This window comes from Vanessa tameamea, chromosome 12, assembly GCF_037043105.1.
Source record: "Vanessa tameamea isolate UH-Manoa-2023 chromosome 12, ilVanTame1 primary haplotype, whole genome shotgun sequence".
Taxonomy (NCBI): Eukaryota; Metazoa; Arthropoda; class Insecta; order Lepidoptera; family Nymphalidae; genus Vanessa; species Vanessa tameamea.
In genome coordinates, this window is record NC_087320.1 from 696,125 (window position 1) to 719,084 (window position 22,960).

A 22,960-nucleotide genomic window follows, 5' to 3' on the forward strand; every position below is an offset into this window, starting at 1 on the left:
TAAAAACATAACAAGGAATACGTCTGACACAAGTAAACATTGTTATTTGTATTTGGGTAATGATACATAAATTATTTTCCGCATACTCGTCTGATTCTACATGAGACGTCTTAAACTTTACACTTGGAACGTTAGATATCATTTCTTTAGTTATTTGTACTATTTTAAATTACGAAATTCCATCCCCGACTATAAGGGACCCAGGGGCCTATTTTACGAGTCACCTACTCAAACCTTTTTCGCAACTTCTTTTTTACGTCATTTAGGTAGACCGGCAAATAGACCGCCTAATGGAAGATGGTCCTATGGTATCTAGTACATTATCAATTAAAGCCAACCAAAATATTTATCCACACTACAGTCTATTTCAACCACAAGAGGAAAATCAAATAAACAACATTTGACATCGAATTGACATTGGTCGAGAGATGAAATAATCTATTATTTTCGAAAAAATCGAAATTGATCGTCAACAAAGCTGTTATCAAAACCTTGGAAGTAAATGAAAGTGTATATAAGTAGTTAAGCGGAGTAGTGTTGTATATATATATGTTGTATTATATATAAAGACATGTGAATCATAAACTGTTAGTAGTGTACAATATACTCGTAGCCGAGCTTTTATCAAGTAGGTAAGTATACGTAAATCTAATGTTTATTTATCTTTATTCCTTCTTCGACTGGAATAGTTATCTCCATCCAAGATGCTATCTTTTAAATTCTAATATGTTATTTCCTTCAATTGTATTTTTTAGTATTACGGTAGACCTTGAATCAGAAGTTACAGGACGACAATGGCGGATAGATCGTTATGTTAATAATGACCCGCTATTAATGATTTCAATGCTGGTAAAAGAAATCTTGAGGAGATACTTTTGGTGCCTTTTCCACCTCGATACTCCAATGCGAGTTGGTTGATATTGTGGCAGAATTCCATCAGATACAAACAGGTTTTCTCACAATGTTTTCATTCAACGATGTGTCCGTGATGAACAATCTGTATGGACACTCACGAATGCCCTCCACGTTAAATAATGTAGTGCATTAACAAATATAATCTAAGATGTAATATATTTTGTCGACATTCACCCGTTCTAGCCACTGAGCTACCGCGGCTCTACATTACAATCTTTTTTTTTAATTCGACGTTAAAATATATTTATAAGGATCTTAAATTATGAATCCAAAAGAAAAATAAATGTTACAAAAGCCATTACATCAGTGCAATTGCCAATTAAATTATTCCACCACCAACTATCAGTTCTGTTTTCCGTAATGGTGAGTGAACCAACGTCCTGTGTTCACTGGCCACCAAATCGACTTGGATATGGAAACCTAAATTCCATGGTTGGAAACGTACCAGTAATGTGTTTCATATCTTATTTTCTAGTACCAGCTCGTTTATGTTCCACTTCTGGGAAAAGGTCCCCTTTTGAGGAGAATCTTTGGATCTTAATCATGCTGCTCAAATTATGGTCGGAGGATACATTTGGCAGATTCTCATCCACTTCGTTCAGATTTTCTCACAATATTTTCCTTCACGAGATGAACGATAAATACAAATTAAACACATTAATTGAGTGGTACTAGCTCCGGGTTTGAACTCAGAACCATCGGTTTAAATTCATGTCTTGTAACCTCTGGCCCATTAAGTCTCATTACTTTTTAAGCCTCATTGATTATTATTATCATGGTTAGAAAAAAAAGTAACAGTCAGGAGCTGTCCCTCTAAGTTGCTAAGGTAAGGCATCTTCTGTTTTATTAGAAAAATATTTAATTAATAAAAATAATATCGATTAATAATAATTATTTAACAGACGTATTTCATTTCTAGTAACAGTTTGTCTAAATTAGATTTAAATGGATACGTGTACGACACACGTACGGTCACGGTCGATTATAACGAGGGACCGTTAGCAAAAAAAAAATAGCAGAATAAAAATTAACTGACTATTATTTTATTATTTTTATGAAAACTTGCTTAATCAAATTCAAATAAACTTTATTCAAGTAATGCACTTTTCGTCATGATACAGTGATATTTGAAAAATTTAACAAAAAAACAATATAAGTGTCAACAAAAAAAGGAATTTAAGTCGTCATTTTGTAACGTATACCAATAAATAATTATACCGTTTTTATATTTACTTAACCTTTAAATTTCATAATAGCATTCATTGGCTACAAAAAGGCTATAAATATAAAATACGTAACTCTATGCCATGTCAAGATACAGGTAAAAAAAATAATTGATTTATAATTGCAGGCGACTTGCAATTTATGGAGTTGAAACAGCACCGAAAATTGAGCAATAAAAAAAAACGTAATTTAGCTCGCGCCTGTCTGTACTATTGGACTTATCGTGTAAAGTGTCCACTTAAACAGTGTTTTGAGGATATTCAACTTAAGCACTTATTACTTAAAGCAATTTTATTTGTTTGCCTACCTAATTAATATATTTTTTATCTGACATATTGATAAAATGTTTGATTTTAATTTGAAATAACTCCTTGGTCTATATTCTTCAGAAAATCCCATATTCCTGGGTATATACCAACAAAAATGAGTAGCACGTAAGACTTAGAAATTTAACTACGGTTAACTTATAGTAAGGTGTTTCGCTTCAATAACTTTGCGGATTCATAAATTTGATAAAAAACAATAATAAATAAGGCATATTATTCAACACAAGATTTTATAGAAGGTTTCTTTTAGAGCTAGAGTTATTTAATATATAATTGTATTTGACTAACATAATGTATCTCAAATGTTGGAAAGAAGTAACTATTGAGTTACTTCTTTAGCTTTAGCTTTCTCTAGCTTTAGCGGCTAGCCGCTTCTATTCGGTAGAATATACATTCCGAAGGTTTACTTTTAAAATATGTATTTCTGTAAAATGACGATTCAAAAGTGCTCGTAATTTACTTGAATAAAGTATTTTTTTATTTTGATTTTTTATATTTCACTTGTTATTTTAATCAATCATTGTGACCTAAAGTCATTTCTATTATCACTAAAAAATATGAAAAATTAACAAGATTTTTATCCGTCCGTCTGTTCGTTGTAAAATGACATAGTATCTTAAATTTGGCCTAAAACAAAGTGCTATCAAATGGCAACATTTTTTTGGCTAATGATTTGTAAACGGTCATAAAATTAGTAAGTATTCCGGTTTTAATTACGTTGTTTATCGAGGAATACGTGATACTGATGACTGTTGACGTCTGTTAGCAAATGAAACCGGAAGTGTATACAACAATTATATAAAATCTGCAACCAATAAGTTTTCAAAATATCTATTCATTTTTAAAACCGTCGAAACGAGCATTTAATACACTTATATGCTGCATTTAATATTAATATCATTTGAATACTGAGCTGTATTATATATGTAAACTATATCTATCGGATATAGATTAAAAAAATAGATAATCCAGCAAAAAAGTAAAGTTATTGAAATTCGCAGTCGAAAGGGGGCCGAACCTAATAGTCGTATAATCGATGGCCATTAATAATCGTTTCTTAATAATTCAAATTAGATTCTTAGAACGACCGCATATCGATTTACGTAGCCTCAGGTAAATCGGGGACGTGCACCGATCACGTGAAGTAGTCGGGACTATTGGCGTACTTTGATATAAGCCCGTAGCTCGGACTGAGTCTGAATAATGTATCTTAATATTTTACATATATAATGAATGACCGTTAAACTGAAAATGATAAAACTATTAATATCAAATTACTAACATTTTTTAATGCGGTCGTAGATTTCAAAACGGTAATAAAAAATCCTTCAATGTTTTTTATATTATTATTATCCTGCTAAAACTTTGTAAAAAAAACGACGAAAAATGTTATAGTATTCAGTCGAAAAAATTATACAGACATTTTTTCTACACCTTGACACCCGCGTTTCTGACGAATGACAGCTACGACTTTTTATTTAAAGACGTCACAAATATCGGACGCGCGTGTCTAATTTAGATCTAAATAACGTCAATAATTTTCAAACAAGTTTATAAAAGCTTTAAATAATAAATTAAAGATACTTCGTGCGTCACTACCATCCGCGGCACTGATTGTGTCTGCACAAATATATTTAAAAAAAAAAGGTAATCAAAAATATCCTCGATTTCAAATCTGACTAATTATACCAGTTCACAAAGTTCTCGTTCGTGAATAAATTGTGTTTGTGTTATTTCCCTAATACCCCACAACAAAGATACTGTTAAGACCAAACTGCACGTCAAATTATGAAAGCATAGGTATTATATGCTATTTGTATATCTAACTACAGACCAACTAATTATTGCTGTTTGGCGGTAGAACTCATCAGTTCTCCTACTAACTCCATCAGACGGTTCCTTGGACTCCTACCAGCGGTAATTTAAACATTAGCACTCTTTCGGCCCTGGAATTTATATCTGATTCATGATTTTTGTTTATAGATCAACAGTGTATGTTATTTGGACACAAAATCTGTGGGCAATTCTGCTAATTTATAATGGTTACAAAAACGTTTTTGATTTTCTCTGATTCAACTTTAACCGAGCCGCAACTGGATCGTTGTGTTAGTAGAATCATTACGATTTGATTGCGATAGAGGCAATTTGTTTGTAGAACTGTCCATTATCCTATTTGAATTCCGTCTAAAATGGGCAGGTTTTCTCACGATCAAAGCAAGCGATGATTTATACTCAGACTTAGCTCAGATTGAGGTCAATGTATTTTATCCAGCGAGTCTTTTAGATTTAGTTAGATGTATTAGGTCAAAACGCAGGTTATTAAATAGACCACGAAGGTTACATTTGTAACGATATCTCAGTACTATTAGACGATAGTATTTATCCAGTAAATTATTATTTAGTACTATTTATTAGTAAGCTAAAGCTTAAGCTATTAGAGTCCCCGCATAAGTCTTAATGTTCTAAATATGACAGACGACTGGAAGTTTTTTATACACAAGCTAGGATAATAAATATAGTGGAATTATTTGTTTTAAATAATTCCATATAAAATTCTCACGATGATCGCGAAAATATAAGTAAATTAATGACGAAACTTACCCAATTCGTAAACACTTCAATGGGATTAATTGCCGCCAATACCACGGAGAATATAACCAGTAGAGATCCATATACCACTCGGATAACAGATTCTGAAAAAAAAAACATGAATATTAAAAAAAAAAACAAATTAAACTGACTTCAAGTTTATTTTTCATAACGCTTTTTCCGAGTTTTTTTTTCGAAGAAAAAATAATATGAAATACAAGTTATGCTAAACAGGATAATAAATTAATTTAAATATGGTAATATTTAAGGGTTGTGTTTTATTCTAATAATATTTATAACTAGTCGGTCTCCCGCGACATTTCGCGTTTATTCAAAAGATTTTTTAGGGATTTCGAAACTTATGACATGTTTTGTTTCGATTTAATTTAATTGTAAACTGCAAGTCACTATTTGGCGCCAAAATGATGAAACTCTTCTTTTTTTTTCTTAAAGTGCCGTAGTATCGGTCTTTAATAGGCCAAAGTTTACGCTGTCTAAAATTTTTTATTTGATAAATCGTAACAATTTTGTAAATTGCAATCATGAATTCTCTTTAATTTTCTGCACATCTACGGCTGAAGATCTCCAAAATGAGACCATAACTGAATTTATACGAAGCTATTATCTCATAATCATTGGGACAAAAAATGCTGATTAATCAGGTCGTTTCAACTACAAAAACATAACAGACCCATGTCGAAATTAATATAAACAAAATATTTGCATTTATAAATAGTACATATATTATTTTTTTAAATACAACTTAACTGATTGAATAATGATATAATTATTTAAATAAAATTATTTAAATATAAACATACATTTGTAATTATCTTTGTATGTACAAAAACATAGCTTTTAAAGCTATCAATACTTGCTTGGTATAATTATTTAAAATCTATACTTTTTCTGAAAAGAGTGCCGTTAAATAAAACAAGAATTTTTATATTCAATTAAATAGTTATCTCGAGCTATTTTAACTCATTAATTCAACGGGATAAAATCGAAACACGTAGAAGACTTAGATTATAACGGTATTTAAAAATGAAATCTATAAAAAATATTTTCGTGCTAACGTCCGTAACCGTACAAACTAGATTGGTCAGGTATCCTAAATATTCCATTCGTGATCTCTAAAAGTGTTAGTTTGTTCATTAACTTATGTATTTTATTTTTAGTATAACATTTAATATTTAATTTACCCTTTCAGTCCATCTCTCTTTTTCGGCATTTACCTTTTGCCTTAAAGCCTATCAACAATCAAACTTCCAAACTGATTACTTTCCTAAAAAACTCACTGTCATCCATTCGCATTACATTTCAAAAAGAACAAAATTGATAATTTTTAAGTTTATAGAGCTTATTGTTTAAACATTTCTTTATTTACACAATTATTGCTTTTATTTTTGTCTGCAATATCCGTGTCCTTAATATAGCTGTTCTTATTCTTAGGGTGTCTGCAGTACAGTATATGTCCATAACATAACATAACATAAACAGCCTGTAAATTTCCCACTGCTGGGCTAAGGCCTCCTCTCCCTTTTGAGGAGAAGGTATGGAGCATATTCCACCACGCTGCTCCAATGCGGGTTGGTGGAATACACATGTGGCAGAATTTCGTTGAAATTAGACACATGCAGGTTTCCTCACGATGTTTTCCTTCACCGCCGAGCACGAGATGAATTATAAACACAAATTAAGAACATGAAAATTCAGTGGTGCCTGCCTGGGTTTGAACCCGAAATCATCGGTTAAGATGCACGCGTTCTAACCACTGGGCCATCTCGGCTCCGTATATGTCTGGTGGTGACTTAATGGTCCTTTTCTCAGACGAAAATGTATAATTATGTTACACAATAAATAAGTACTTACGTCGTTTCTTAACAGTAAAACTCTGTAACTTCCTAATAGATATCTTTCCTTTGCTCGGCACGTGCTGGATAGCTTTCTTCGCGCCCACCACCATTTTTCAACTGTAACAAATTAATTTAAATTAATACATTATGTTCTTGTCTATTAATTTGTTATCTATGCACCTAGAAGATTATATATGATATATAGATGTGTTACACTTGCTTATTGATAGTCAAAAATCTACCACCGGTTCGGAAATTAACACCTCGAACCTGAGAAGAATTACGTAAATGTTTTACGTATTTTTTTTTTTTAATATAAAATTATGATACAGATTCATTCGTTTTTGTTTTCATTTATAATAAAATATACATAAATCTAATTTACATTATAAAGTGGTTATGTAATATGTGTCAACATGAATTTTCTAACGTACGATGATTAAATGTATGATATAAAATAGTAGAATTCTCCGATAATTAAGTACGGAAATAAACATAATCCCAATAAGGATAACGTCATTCAAATTTTATGTCGTGTTGGTAATCAAGTTATGATACATACAGGTATCAATCAGTTTTTTTCGCTTTACTGTGCAAATATTGTTTTGCTCAAGGCTTCTGAATAATAATGATAAAAAAAAACTATATATCTGAACTGATTTCGACTAAACAGTTAAGACATGTTCTTATTGGATATCGTATTACAAATTATCTGAGATATAAATAATTTGTAATGTACCTATCATAAGCTTTTTGTAATGTCAAAATATACATAAACGTTATATACTTGGAATCGATAACGTTTATATGAAATGTGTGTAGTATAACAAATGAATACAATACGAAATTAGGTCGTAAATTGATTTTGACATTGATAGTACCTTTCGTGACAGAAAATATTTTTTTCACGCTTTTACACGAGAATATGTCACCTGCGCAAAAGTTTACGCAGATAGCGCGGGCGTTTGTGCGCAAATATTAATACACTTTCTTTTCCCTCCTTATATTCTGATGGGATGACATGGGACCAGCTTTATGTGCTATCTTAGTCATGAGAGTCTCAACATCGAAACTTCAGAATGCTACTAATGCTATTATTTTTTAGAGAAAGATGAAAGAAGATTACACGGCGTCGTCCCAATCATACGCGAGAAGTGTAAAATGACGATTCAAAAGTGCTTGCTTGTTTAAAAAGAACCTAATTAATCGAAAACCAACAAAATTCTTAGAAATGAAATAATGTATTATCCAAATATGTATTATGAAAAATAATGTATATTAAAATATTGATGATTAATTTTAATAGTATTTTAGTGTCATAAATTTAAAATAATAAGATACAAATCTAATGCTTTGTATCCATACCAAAACAATATTTTAAATGTTTGTTTTACATCGACACAGACAAATACATACTATCGATATAAATGTTGCTTAATCGAGAAGTGGAAATATTAAAAAATATATTCACAAACTATATATTAATAACTATACATTTTTTTTTTTTTTTATAAAGCAAAAAGTCGCAACTTTTTTATCTGTGAATGTGAATAATAAGGCTCAACGTTTAATAAGGTATTAAAATTATCTGTAACAGCATTCATTTTTTGTGATTGTTTACGAAACATTTAATAGTTGTTAAACAGAATTTAATGTAACACGTCATGCGGATAATTTATTCGGGTAATATAAATTACATCGTATACATTTCATTTATACGCGGCTGATTTGATACTTTTTCCTTGTAGAAGCTCCCGATCCTTGTCTAGACTAATTCGCCTTGTCCAGTAATAAATTAAAAATATAAAATAGGTTTATATACACACGTTATATAAACACGTTAAATATAAAACACATAAAAATGCAATAATTAATTAACATTTCAAACACAAGGCGCGACAGTAAAGGCGTAATTTTAAGAAAACAACTCGTTTTAACCTTAAAACCAGTACGACGGATCTAAATTAAAATGATTAAAATATTTTATAGACCTTGGATTACCGGAAGAAAATCAGGAAGGAAATTATGGTAAGTCATTTAATTACAATAATTATATAGTACTATTTCTGCTGGTATGTTTTGCAAGTTATCGGTGACTATCCTCCGACACCTGATACTACAAAAATAACTGCCTTGTCAGAGGAAGAAACAGAAACAGGATTACTTGTATGTATAGACGAGTTGTCGCCCGCAACTTCGCTCGTATTTTAGGTTTAGTCGTCAAATGTTAAGTTCAAATATTTAGCCTATGTCTTTCCTTGGGGTTCAAGTTTGTTTAATAACAAATTTTATCGATCTTCGCGGTTGTTCGGCTGCGAAAGTATAACAGATAAAGTTACTTTCGCATTTATAATATTTGTATTTATGGACGTAGATCAACTGGTAACATTACGTATTTGCAAAGAATGCTGAAAACCAAATACGAAATTGGACATTTACTTTCAAATAAAGGTAAATATTAATTCATATAGAGTATACATTTAACATAAACGCACAGGCTATTGTTTTACAATGTAGCCTTAATCTATTTGTAAAATTGACATATAACATAGTATCAATCATACAACGTGTATCAATAATATTATTACGCAAGATTTGATTACAATCAAAGTATAAATCCATATTCTGAACCGGTTGTCGCTTTACACGGAACCGACATAATTACTTGGTAAACTGGCGGGTCGAGTACTTGCAAAAGTACATTTGAATAAAGTTTTTATTTGAATTTAATTTAAATTTGATTGTTATATTTCACAAATCTATCACGTTGTTAGAATATAGATATAGTTTACATCATTTCGTATCGTGTCTTGAACAGGGCACTTGCTTTTGCCGCATTAAACTCTCCATTAATCAGCACATGAGATGAAAACTGAATATATTCCAAAAGCTACAATTAAATACGACTTAACTTGATGGTAGGGCTTTGTGCAAGCCCGTTTGGATTGGTACAAATGACTCATCAGATATTCTACCGCCAAACAACAGTACTCAGTATTGTTGTGTTCCGGTTTGAAGGGTGTGTGAGCCAGTGTAACTACAGGCACAAGGGACATAACATCTTAGTTCCCAAGTTTGGTGGCGCATTGGCGATGTAAGGAATGGTTAATATTTCTTACAGCGCCATTGGCTATTGGCGATGGTGACATCTACTACTACACTTAACATCAGGTAGCTCATATGCTCGTCCGCCAACCTATGCCATAAAAAAGCAACTACATCTCATAACTGAGAGTACATTGAAAATTACATCGGAAAGATGAGTATCGGGTAGCTGCGCAAAAATAAACGCGCTGGAAGCCGTTTGCGCCAGGCTACGCACTAAATGAATGTAGTGCACATTGAAGACGGTTGAGCAAGTGTTAGGTTAGTAGCGTAGCGATTGTGCTCTGAGTATTTCCGAGCTACGCTTCGCAGGACGTGCATCGCTGATCTGATTTTCTTTTTAATTAAATATTGCAAGACATTATGAGCAACAGTCTAAGACAGTTACTAAGTTATCAGATGTTAGATAATCGGTCCGGTGTTGCAAACTGCAAGATGTAGAACTCGATGTTTGTGTTGTCATGTCATCTTTGCGCTATTATTTTGTGACAAATTATACAAACCAAGGTTTTTTTCAACTAAAAAAATATCAGATTATATTATTTTATGATTAAAGTTTTTATTCTGATTGATTAAAATGTTATAAAATGTACCTACGTGTTTGGTTTTCATACAAAATGCTGTCGTTTAGACTAACCGGACCTTGATTTATTTAAAATTGTAATTTTTTTCCTTATTGAGAAGTTTCAACGACTTTTAAGCTACAAATATTGTTTTAAGTGTATTATGTACACATATTTGTGTATAATATTTGGTGCATCCGTTCGTACGTCGGTAAATTCTGGCAACGGATCGAGGTCAAAATCGTACAAAATTTACACGCTAAATATTGTTAAGATGATGATTTGGAGCTAGCGAGATTTGCAACTTACTTATATGAACGGCGTGTGAAATCTACTCGTATTTTAGTTAAGTACCAAAACCGTATGTTCCTAAAATCAGACCCTTATACTTGGCATTGATGTGGATATGTTTCTAAATTAGGTGCTATTAAATTAGTTATTAAATATTATTTTTTTTTATGTTTAAGTTTATTATAATATATATTTCGATTCAAAATTATAGTTGTGTCCGTTTGGTACTGAAAATCATGGACTTAGTCCACAGTCGAGAAAAATCTACAGTCGTATTGCGTCCTCTGTTGACATAACTAGTTAAATTTTCGCCAGAGACTAAATTGCAATTCAACGGGGAAATGCTCCTAAGTGACATTCCAAGCGGTCATGATTTGAACAGTATGTATTTAAAATGTTGTTAGTCATATACTTATTAAAATCCTCAATATAAATCAATATTATCTAAATGATTTTTTACCGTTATCATTTTTAAAAAAAATAGATGGTAATTTTTATTCATAAAGAACTTAAAAAATAATGTTACCTTTCGAAATAATATTTCTGTATTGAGCTTCCCCATCCGTATTTAAAAAAGAATAATCTTATGACATAATTTTTCGATTAATGTATTCCAAAAACGATTCGTTTTAAAAAAAACCAGGAAAAAGATTCCTTTTTTGGATACACTAACCAGAATTAGATATTTCGAAATCATAAAGGCTTCATTTTTCTTATGGAATTCTATTCCAACGCAACCAAATTGGTCAATAACAATTTATTATCTGTTGGTTAACTTAATTTAAAATAAAATGGATATATTTCTTGATTCATAAAATTTTATAAATAAAATTATAATAAGCGAATGTTAACTCATTTTAGTGCGACTGTTAAGTAATTACTTATTTCCAACGATATTAAGTTAATAATATATTATATTAATTATTAATAAATCAAGAGAGATGCTACCCTTCCCCGCCCTGATTTTATTATTGCATTGAATTAAGACAACTTTTAAACGATTTAAAAAAAAGGTTAGTGTATATGTATTAATATAGATAATAAATAATGTTATTTCTTAATATTGGACTTTAATTATATATCGAGTGAAACAGTTTTTTAGTCCTTTACAAGAAACATGAGTAGGTACGATTCTTGTAAAGAAAAAGGAAAAAATATGCAAGCTTACGTCGTTCTTTCATATCAACATATACATTGAACAAATAATTGTGATTGTTTGAAAGTATTAAAAATATATATTCAATGCATTAAAATTGTTGTTCAAAATTTAAATATCTTTTTTTTTATATATACAAAGTGGGTCTAGACTGTAGACTGAAATATATATGTCTTTGTAACTTTTGCTGTAAGTTTTACGGTAATTCTCTTAATAAGTTGCTAATTTCGTCAGATTACATTATAATTATTATTACACTAAAGCAAGTTTAGTAGGGAACAAAGCCATCATTGCCAACATCTTTTAGTCAAGGTCAATCTGCTGGCCAAGACACATCAATTGGGCCATCAATTTGTACGTTTTCCTACTATTAATGAAAAAAAAATAACTTATCAAATGACACAAGATGGTATTAACACACTATACCCATTTTAATAAGATTATCAATTAAATTTCAATTAGTTCATAATTTTACGAGAATAGGTAGTTTAATAAACAATCAATAAGCAACATGTTTAACAGAAACGTCATATTTTTAGGCGCGCAGTTGACGTCAATTTGACAAGTGTTTTTTTTTTATTTCGCCGTTGATTTTAATTTTTCGTATACAGCCGTCGACCTTCGCACACCTGGAGCACATAATTACAGGCTTAGGTAGAACGAGTAAAAAATTTTAGATTACTCATTTAAGAACTAAACAAAAAAAACTTCGGTCCATGGTTCATTTGAATTCACGACGTTAGTTTAAATTATGATCTGGTAAATTACCTCAAAGTTGCTCTTTTTTTATTTACACAGACTGACAAATCTTATTAATCCGTGGCCGCGAATATTATAATTGAATGGTTTTTTATAAAAAAATAGGTAGGCAGACGTGCAAATGGGGGTACCACCTGTTGGTAAATAATAACCACTGATCGTAGAAATTGGCACGGTATTAAACGTTCCTTGCTAACGCTAATGCGCCACTAACCTTGGTAACTAGGATGTTACGTCCCTTGAGTCTGTTGTTACACTGACATTAGGGGTAAACCGCTACTTAAATATAGTATTTTTAATATTAAAAGTTTAATAACGCATATTAAAAAAAAAAAAAACATTTTGTTAAATAATGACAAAATTAATGTAATTTAAACAAAAAATATCTCTTGTATGTCTTTAGATATTTTGCAGCTTAGTATTTGAAACAAAAAGTAATCACAAACACTTAACAGCTATAAATAAGCTGTTTAATGTTTTTTTACTATTTTATATAAACCAAGAACTAAGTTTAATGACTATTAATTCAAACTACAATAGTTCTGTAGTAGTTTAATATAAGAAAACGTATTAAATTAATCATATTTACGTTTAATGAAGTGGTATTAGTGTTCATGAGCGACAGGGCCGGACCGTAAGTTTAGGGGGCCCAGGGCTAACACTACTTAGGGGCCCACCTAAGACATATCTGAACGTAGACTTGAATTAAATTAATTGAATGGATTTGATTAATTGCAGGACTCGCAGGACTGCAAACCATACGATATGTTTAATTTAATAAAGTTATGGATTCTTTCCCAATATCGTTCTTTTTTTGACTTGACTTGACCTACCTGGAGCCCCCCTCGCATACACGGGGCCCTGGGCTGAAGCCATATGGTAGATCCGGCCCTGATGAGCGATTTATGACTCGTTCATAAATGTAATTATATCATTGTGTAATATTACTTTAAACTATAGTTTTTACTGAGTATTAGGTCGCGGGAACAATCCCTGAACCAAACAGTAGCATCAGAACGGATAGTTTGACTTGTTATTTTTTTGTACTATTATAACAAAGCCGGATGTATCAATGTCATTATATTTTATTATTATTGTGTAATAAAAGTTTAAAAACACGTCATGATTGAAATAATCGTCGCGTAATTTATATTTAATGTATTCAGACTAGATTCGTCTAAGCCATAAACGACTGCGCACTCATTCGTCTAACGGAAAGCCTCTGAGGAGCAATGTCGTCGCGGAATGGCTTTAGGTGGTGGTGACCATTCGGATTCAACATTAACTCTTTCGTTTATATTCAGTGTTAGGGTAGTGTTGGTAATTAATATTTAACTAATTAGACTACAATCTGAATGGTTTTACGATTACAGCTACAATGTTCAGATTAAAACTAACTTCAACAAACGTTTAAGAAACTTTAGTTAAGTTATGATATTATATGTTTGTGTATGTTATGACATATATATTATTATTGTGTATAGTTTATATCACAGCTATACACTATGCACTATTCCGAATTCACACTTAACTTTTTAATAAACTATAATATAACGCGAAGTGTGAATTTTCGCACCAAATTAAATGAATTATGTATATTTGAAAAACGCTAATACTTATTTTAAAAATTAACACATTATTTATATAGCAGACAGCTCATGTGGCGATTTGACCTAACCTATAACAAATAAAATGGTTGTATTTAACAGTATAGTTTTTTCGTGTCTATATCACCTGCACAATGTAACCTAAACGAAGAGTTGACTTTATTTATTTATGAACTTTCAGTAATATTAGCAATTGTTCCATTGCTAGACAAAGTATTCCCATCATAATCACAGATGCGTCGCGTATTTTCAAGAGAAACATTCTTCAATATACCACGACGTCCTCTGAGACAATTTCGACCATTGCAGCTAGACTTAAGGGAGCCATAGTACTCAAGTAACTCTAATATATATAAACATACTGAAAACACACCCCAGAATACGAACATGAATTTTAAATTATAAATTACGAAATGAAATCAAAATATACTTTATTCGTGTTATTTAAGCCTGTACAGTACAATCAGCATTATTTTAAAAAAAAAAACATTATTTATAAATTTAGTTAAAGATAAAAATTAGAAAATTTAAATTAAAAAAATACGAAGTAATCAAATACCTTCATAAAAATTACGACACCCTTTATTTGGATATCTTCTAATCAAAAGAGTACCCATCATGTCTTAAAAAAAAACTCAACAATTATTATTCATAAACAATAACAAATACAGCATTAAGATGTGCAACGTAGATATTTAAACGAAGTTCACAGGTTCAAATCGGGCGAGTAAAATTGAGTTACATTGTGCTAAATTGTCTATTATCCTTAACGGGTAGAAGGCCTTTGACCTATAACATCCATTATACACTGCAAACAGTTTTTTAATTTACACGAGGCAATTTCAGGCATATTTGAGCATTGTTTGACTTCTTAAAATGACATTCATGAACATGTTTACGTCAACGGATATGACAGTCGTGTTTAGTTTGCTAATATAAATATAATTTATTCTAGACATACAAAAAAATGTCTTAACTAATTAGGTTTTTTAGATATATTGTCTATTTGCATAAGTTGAATATGGGTATTTTAAATTAAATTGTATATTTACTACAAATATTTGCGGCATCTTTGGTGATATTTATAATTATGTCCTCCAGATTGGTTACAGCTCTTGCCATTTTTTAAGAAAAACTACCCATTTGGAATTATGTAAACAAACGAAATTGAACTATGAATTCGTTCACTGTCATAATCCGATAAGACGAGACAGAGACCGGGAAGAGTTCAGACATTTCATAACAACACAGGACCTTGTAGTCTGCTGATTTAGTTGGTCACCAGACCAGCGCTGCCTCATCTCATCAGTTATTTTAGCTAAAAACAGCAATATTTAGTTTTACTGCTCAGGTTATAAGGTGGATAAGATTTGTTACGGTGCCAATAGATCTGGACGATGATAACACTAGTGTAATAATAATGTCTACTCTTAGTTAGAAAGTCGGTATTATTTCCCATGCTTATGGGAAAAGTGAGTCGTTGGCATTTTTCCTTATGTCTCCTCAATCGTGTCCAATTGCCAGACTATAAGAATGACATACATATATAATTGTATTTAACTAACATGACTGTATTTTTAGATGTTGAAAAAGAGTAACTACTGAGTTTCTTACTGGTTCTTCTCGGTAGAATCTACATTCCGAACCGGTGGTAGCTTCACTTAATATAATTTGCTAAATGACGATTCAAAAGTGCTTGTAAAAGCCTACTTGAATAAAGTATATTTTGATTTGATTTGACAGTGTAGAGTTAATATGTGCTCGCTAAGGCAAATTTTGTGAAACCATCTCCGTGCAGGAGATCATCACAGATGTTACAGAAGTAACGTCGACTAGTTTATATGATGGAATTTTAGAAAGTTCTTTTTTACGTCGTACCTTTTTTCTTAGTTGATCAATTTTAATAAATTATATTGTAGATGAATTTCTAAACTTATTTTTAGATATAACCTTTTCAATGATTTTCAACGATTTCTAATAATATTTAAATTCAAAACGACTTCGCTGTTAAATACCTTACAAGTTCTACATGATTTGTATTTGAATAAAATTTAAGATATTATGGATATATTATACTATACCGCATTCTTGCTTTAATGGTTCTTAAAAATACAATTTGTGATAAATTATTGGATTTTGGCAATAAACAATTTATTATCAGTGTCGTTTAGGATGACGTAAGTTTTCTAACGATACCCCAAACATTAAAGTGTTCGGGTACATCAATTTAACTTGGCAAGATTATTAAACTTCACCTTTAATATGCTTTGAGGTGGTCGAGTGGTTTGTCTAATCACTGGACCGTCTCGTAATACAATTCTCGCCAAAAATTGGGAGGTTCTTATTGTTCAATCCAACAATATATTTCCTATGTAATGTTCAATATGTTGTATGTTTTTTTACGCATTCATCTTTGAATATTCTGCATCTAGTAAAGAATGTTACAGACAGTTATTCAAGGTGTTCGGTGAAGTCTAATATGGTATCGCCTCATTTGGACGAACGTCAATTACTTGATTAAATGAGGAACTGAAAATTCATTGATTGCATTATCATTACTAGTTTCCTATTAAACGACCTTGGGATTATCCAGAAAGCCCTTTAAAATTACGGAAAATGTTTTATATTTTTAGTGAGTTCTAAATAATAATACAACAAGACGAACACACACCACCACCACAACCACAGTATATATATTTAAGGTTGGGTCTCTCTAGTGATCGTGATACATACGTGTGTCAGAGGGACTCACTCTTCCATGACATCATGTGTTATATAAGCAACTAAAGAATAAACTTTTAATTAACATAAATAAAGTTAAAGAGAAAAATATAAATAAAAATAAAGATTGAACTGAAATTAATAATTATTAAAAAATGCATGTGTGTTTGTGTGAGGCGAGTAGGTGATCTGTGCTATAGGTGTAGCCTTATCATGAAGAGCAATCTTTTCCAGACTATTGGCTTTTCATTGAATTGTTTTATACCACTGTAGGATAAATAACCGCTGTCCCCTCCGTCGATATTAACATTTTAAGTAATGCCAAAGCGTTTAAGTTACGAGCAATCAAAAAGAATTTAAGCGCCTCCGTCTCATTTGAGATGCAAAACACGCCTTGACCGGTTCTGATTGAACAATAGCATATGATATTACTTAGTTTTCAACTTAAGGATAGATTTATTTAGTCGGTGATATTGGGCATTAAATAGTGATATTTCGAGTAATTTGTTTATATTTATCATTCATTCTCCTCATGGTAGGGGAAGTTCCAATCCCGATCTCTTGCATTCCTTCTTTTCATCAAATAGACCACCTGATTATAAGTGGTCCCCAATGCCCATAGTAAAGGTGACGTAATTTTTTTTAACTATTCCTTACTTCCAACTTTTGGAGCTGAGATCTTACGTCCCTTTTGCCTGTTACACTGGCTTACCCTTCAATCTGGAACACAACAATACCAAGTATTGCTGCGTGGTGGTAGAATAAATGATGAGTGGATGGTACCCCGATGGGCTTGCTCAAAGTTCTATCACCAAGTAAATAAATCCATTGCAATTAGCCAGAACATTTACCATGGTGTCGCCGATTTTCTTGTCAAAGTATACGCAGCTTACTGCTGAATTATATACCTAAACATATGTTTTACATATATACACGGTAGAGCCCCAATATTAAGAACAAGCCTTTATAGTTCAATGGTATGGGTTTTTTCACTCTTTGATGGACACAATAGATTTGTTTTAAAATAAAGAAAATGATTTTAAAATAGACAATGCCAGTTCATTTTGTTATAAGTTCACTAATAGAAACCCCCCAAAACCAAACCTACATGACCCAATATAATAAATCAGTGGAGAACATCGAACCACCTGTTATCGTCCCAAAAGATTATTACTGCGTCAAACTATTGTCAGAAAATTATAGTTAGCTTAAAGACCAATAGAACAAAAAGCGTGACGTGCTTAAAGAATACCAAAAATAATAATAACTGGTGATTATTTTCAAACAACAGCCGAAATAATTGTACAAAAGTTTGGTGAAAAAATCGCTAATGACTATATCCATTTAAAGCAAATGTTCCGTCTAACATGATCTTAAATTGTATTGTTAAATTATAGTTGATGATTTATAGCTTCATAGGTTATACGTTCTGCCTAATTAATATTTAACGTTGGACAGACAGACGTTCGTTTAGAAATAATAAACAGCAACAAATATAGTTTATTTATTTTTTAAATATAATAAAAAATAGAATAAAAATTTTCCATACTTTTATTATTTTTACTTTATAATGAGGATACATTTATTGTAGAACTGTATTAGAAACTAATTAATATATACTCATAAATTCGTTTGTCCTGACGCACTATCAAAGCACCGCCAAAACAATTAATCCAAGAAAGCTGTAAAATAGTTTGATTTTAATATAAGCATCACCTAAAAACGTTTCTCGAAAATTTTTTTTGACGTAAAATGCAAAATCCCTTTACGCTCGCCGACGAGTGAATGAAGAAAGGTTTTGGAGGGTATTCCTGTGTACTAGGACGCGCTCTAGGTATCCTGGGCTGCAAGCCCCTACATTACGGGAGGTAAACGCGAAATGCGTTTTAACTGCGATAAAAAGGACGTCTAATATAAACTAAAATCATTCAATCTTCAAAAATAATCACAACAAATCAGGGGCAAGAATGTTAGCATTTTTTTATTGTTTCTGTAACCGGTTCTTCTCAAGTCTATTAATTTTCCGAACCAGTGGCATTTTTTACTATGACTGTCAATTAGCTTCAATATTTAATAAATATGCCTCAGCCAATCTGTGTACTATAGTTATACAAACTAACTATACCTGTTAAACAAATATAAATTAATGATGCACTTTGCACAAATCAGTTTTAGCAAACACGTAATAAACCGCATCGCTGACTTTTATCTAACGTTTATATAACAATTGCGTTTCACTGATATAACGAGAAGTGGAATTTTAATTAAAAAAACAAAAGTAGTTTATTGCTCCTTATTCTTCAATAAGTGTAGTATTTATTTTACGTACGTTTTAAAATCTTGACCGTAAAAAGCAGAAGCAACCGTTTAACGCAGACGGTCGCTAATTTGATGTCTGGTCAAGTCATAAATATGACCAATAAAGATGCTCCGTCAAAAACTTTTAGCACTTACGGAGTGGTTCTCGTTTATGACGGATATGTTGCCTGTGCAGAGCATCGCAGTACCTTTAAGACACTGATAGAAAGGCGAGGTCTACCGCGTTCTTGGCGGTTTTCGTCCGCGTACTTTACGGTCGATTCGCGAGCGCAAATTCGGTGCGATTTCGGCTCTCACCTTCGAACGGTATATTGTCATTTGTTTTTAACATGGCGTCAAGTAGATATTATTAAAATCGATTAGTTAATTTCTATAATGCACGTCTGTCTTGTATTTTCATTGTTTTTTTTTAAATGTAAGTTATCTCGATGGATCCAAAATAAACCCACGACTTACGATCGTCTTCCGCCAAGATTGCGGACCGTTCCGCAACCGCAGCGGTTACGTGAAACATCTGTTCCGCAAGCGCCACGGGTGCGGTTGAGAACCGCTCCGTGAGTTCTTAGCCTAAGGCTCCTAAAATGTTGAAAACTGATTTAAGATTATACGCAATTTTTAAGAAGCAAATCGAAATACATTATATTAAAATAGAGTCTTACAAAATATTTTGAATAGTAATTTTTATGTTTAAATTTTATTTTAACCTCACCGATTCAGAACGTAGATTAGACCGAAAAAAAAAACAAACAATAAAATAATGAATTACACTTTTTAATCAATAATTGATACGTTTAAACTTTCGATATTAGAATATACTTATTACATACAACCAATCCAGTCTCCAATGTCAGAATAATCGAATTCTACCTCGAGTTTATTTTTAGCAATAATTATCACTTCAAACGAATTATATAATTTACAAGATAAATATAATGCATACTAACCGTTCAGGTTAGGTTACATAATTAGTACAATATATAAGATTCCAATTAATAAAATAAAATATAATGTTATAAATCCATTGGTTAATAAAGATTACTCAATTATACATTACAAAGATGATAAATGCATTCGTTTCACGATTACTAACAATTGAATTGTGCTTAATTACCAATGTAATTTAATTGTCGGAAAAGAGTAGCTGCTGAGTTTATTGCTGGTTCTGCAGAATCTACACTCGGAGCTTTCGGTGACTTTAATTATTTTTTGCGTAAAATATGTAGTCGGACTGGCAAATGAGCCTGATGGTTAGTTCATCCATAGACATCGCTAATGCGCTACCAACCGTGGGAACTAAGAAGATATGTCAGTTACACTGGCTCACTCACGCATCAAACTAGAATAAAACAATACTATGTATTGCTGTTTCACTTTGATTATATGACGAATGAGTGCTTCCTATCCAGATAGACTTGCACAAAGCCACAAAGAAACTTAATTTAAATTGATATCTTAAAACGACGATTCCAAGATTTCCAAATTTTTCGATTTATTATTTGATTGTTTATATGAATATATTAAAAATCTCTCCGTTTTTATACGTCCATATATATATATATATGTGCTTTATTTACGAGATGACGTTTTAATTGTATTTCATTTTCGTGGAGGACACCTTCGAAAAAGATATCCCGTTGAACGGGCTATGTAGGATTCTTAAAGAATTCGCGGGCTCTTTTCCCCGTATACATCCGCTCTCTTCACACGTATGTGTTCCGAGGGAAGTATATTAGAATCAAAAAATTGTTATCAAAATATCCTTTGTTCAAGTAGCCAAAATGACCTAGTTATTAGAATGCGTGCACCTTAATCGATTTGAATTTGGCTGCGAATTCAAACCCAGGGAAGCGCCACTGAATTTTCATGTGCTTAATTTATTTTTATAATTCATCTCATAGCAGACGTTGAAAGAAAACATGGTAAGGATACTTGCCTGTGTCTAATTTCCATAAAATTCTGTCACATGTGTAACCAACACTCATTGGAGCAGCGTGTTGGAATAATCTCCAAACCTTCTCCTCGACAGGAAGATTAGCCCCCTAAGTACTCTGAATCGTCATGTTCCAGTATAGAATTAAATGTAAATATACTACCGGTTCGGAATTTACCTTCTATCGAGGAAAATCTGCATGAAACTTAATAGTTACTCTTTACCAATTTACATAGGTATGGTAATTGAATATGCCAAGTCTTATTGAAGTCTTTGTTGTAAATATCTGTGATAAAGACATTTTAAAACAATTGAAAATAATCCTTCTTTAACAACAGAATTCGCAGTGCACAGATGTTTTTTTTTTTTAAATTTGTGATACAGATTCAATTATTTTATAAATATAAAACAAAACAGTAGTAATGTTAATGAAATGAAATTATTGTTTTATTGCTACCGACAATTTCGAAAGGAAATTTGAGCTTTATTTTTTTCTTATTTAATTTAAAAATATTAAATATGTTTTTCCAAATATATTATTAATTCTTTTCTTATAAAATATGTTTATAGCTAGGCTTTACGGCTAAGTTAATAATTATTCAATTTTATATATCTAAATTAATTTATTTAAAATATTATTTTAATAGTTACCGTAATAACAGTTATTGATCAATATATATTTTATTAAGTTCACTAAAATTAAACTTAAACATTTAACAATATTCTTTTTATTTTATATTTTTAAATAGGTATATTTATTATGTAAAGTGTAATTTAAAAAAAAATCCTTATCTGATTAATAATATGAATTTTCAAAAGAAATAAATAAATTTAAGTTACTTTTTTACTAAATTTTTTTTTGTTGTTTTTATTGTTATAATTTTTACATCGATTTGTGATTATTTTTGATCAATCAAAGATTAATTGAAAGAAATATTTTCTTAATTATTTTATATTTTGAAGTTGAACTTGAAACAAAAATTTTAAAAGCTTCAATTTGAGTATATATATTTTCTTTGGCCATTTTTTTAAATATTTAACATAATTATATCAAAGAATACCTTTTATGTATATTAGGTTGATCAATCAAACAATAATAAAACACATTTAATAATATTTCCATCATTATTTTTATAATGGAAACAATTTCTTTCAATTTCACTATTTAAAAATATATATTAAATAAAATAAACAATTATAATGAGCGTCATAGATATAATAATAGCAAAACGCGTGGTCAACATAAATAGACTTACATTGGAATATTTCACGTTTTCTCTGTCACAACACTATAGAACCGATCACTTGAATTCATCGACACTTCCCACGTAAGGCACCACACATTATGCGCTCGCACGCAGCACTAAACCGAATCGACTCACTTATCCTATATAAGGTCAATTCGATCTTGTCTCTCTGTGTGAATTTCGTCCTAAGCCATTGACGTAAAGCACAAAACTTGATCACGAAAATTATATACAATTTTCAACGTTCAAAAATCTTTTATTCATAAACAAACGTAGAGTTCATTTAATCGTTCTATTCTTTATTATGTTTTTGTGCGTTCGGAAGCGCATTTTTAAAAAACACATTCGAAAC

At 31.1% G+C, this 22,960-nt stretch overlaps 1 protein-coding gene across 1 annotated transcript in view; it reads right to left on the reverse strand.

The window, feature by feature from the left end:
• LOC113401492 (sensory neuron membrane protein 1-like) overlaps positions 1-22,728 on the reverse strand; it is a 53,166-nt gene extending 30,438 nt beyond the window's left edge. The window contains exons 1-3 of the mRNA XM_064216543.1: positions 22,618-22,728; positions 6,927-7,027; positions 5,067-5,158 (exon numbers count right to left, since the gene is read on the reverse strand). Of these exons, the coding sequence (XP_064072613.1) occupies positions 5,067-5,158; positions 6,927-7,020 (186 nt within the window). The 5' untranslated portion in view covers positions 7,021-7,027; positions 22,618-22,728. The remainder of the gene's footprint in view (positions 1-5,066; positions 5,159-6,926; positions 7,028-22,617) is intronic.
• Between the last annotated feature and the right edge of the window lie 232 nt (positions 22,729-22,960).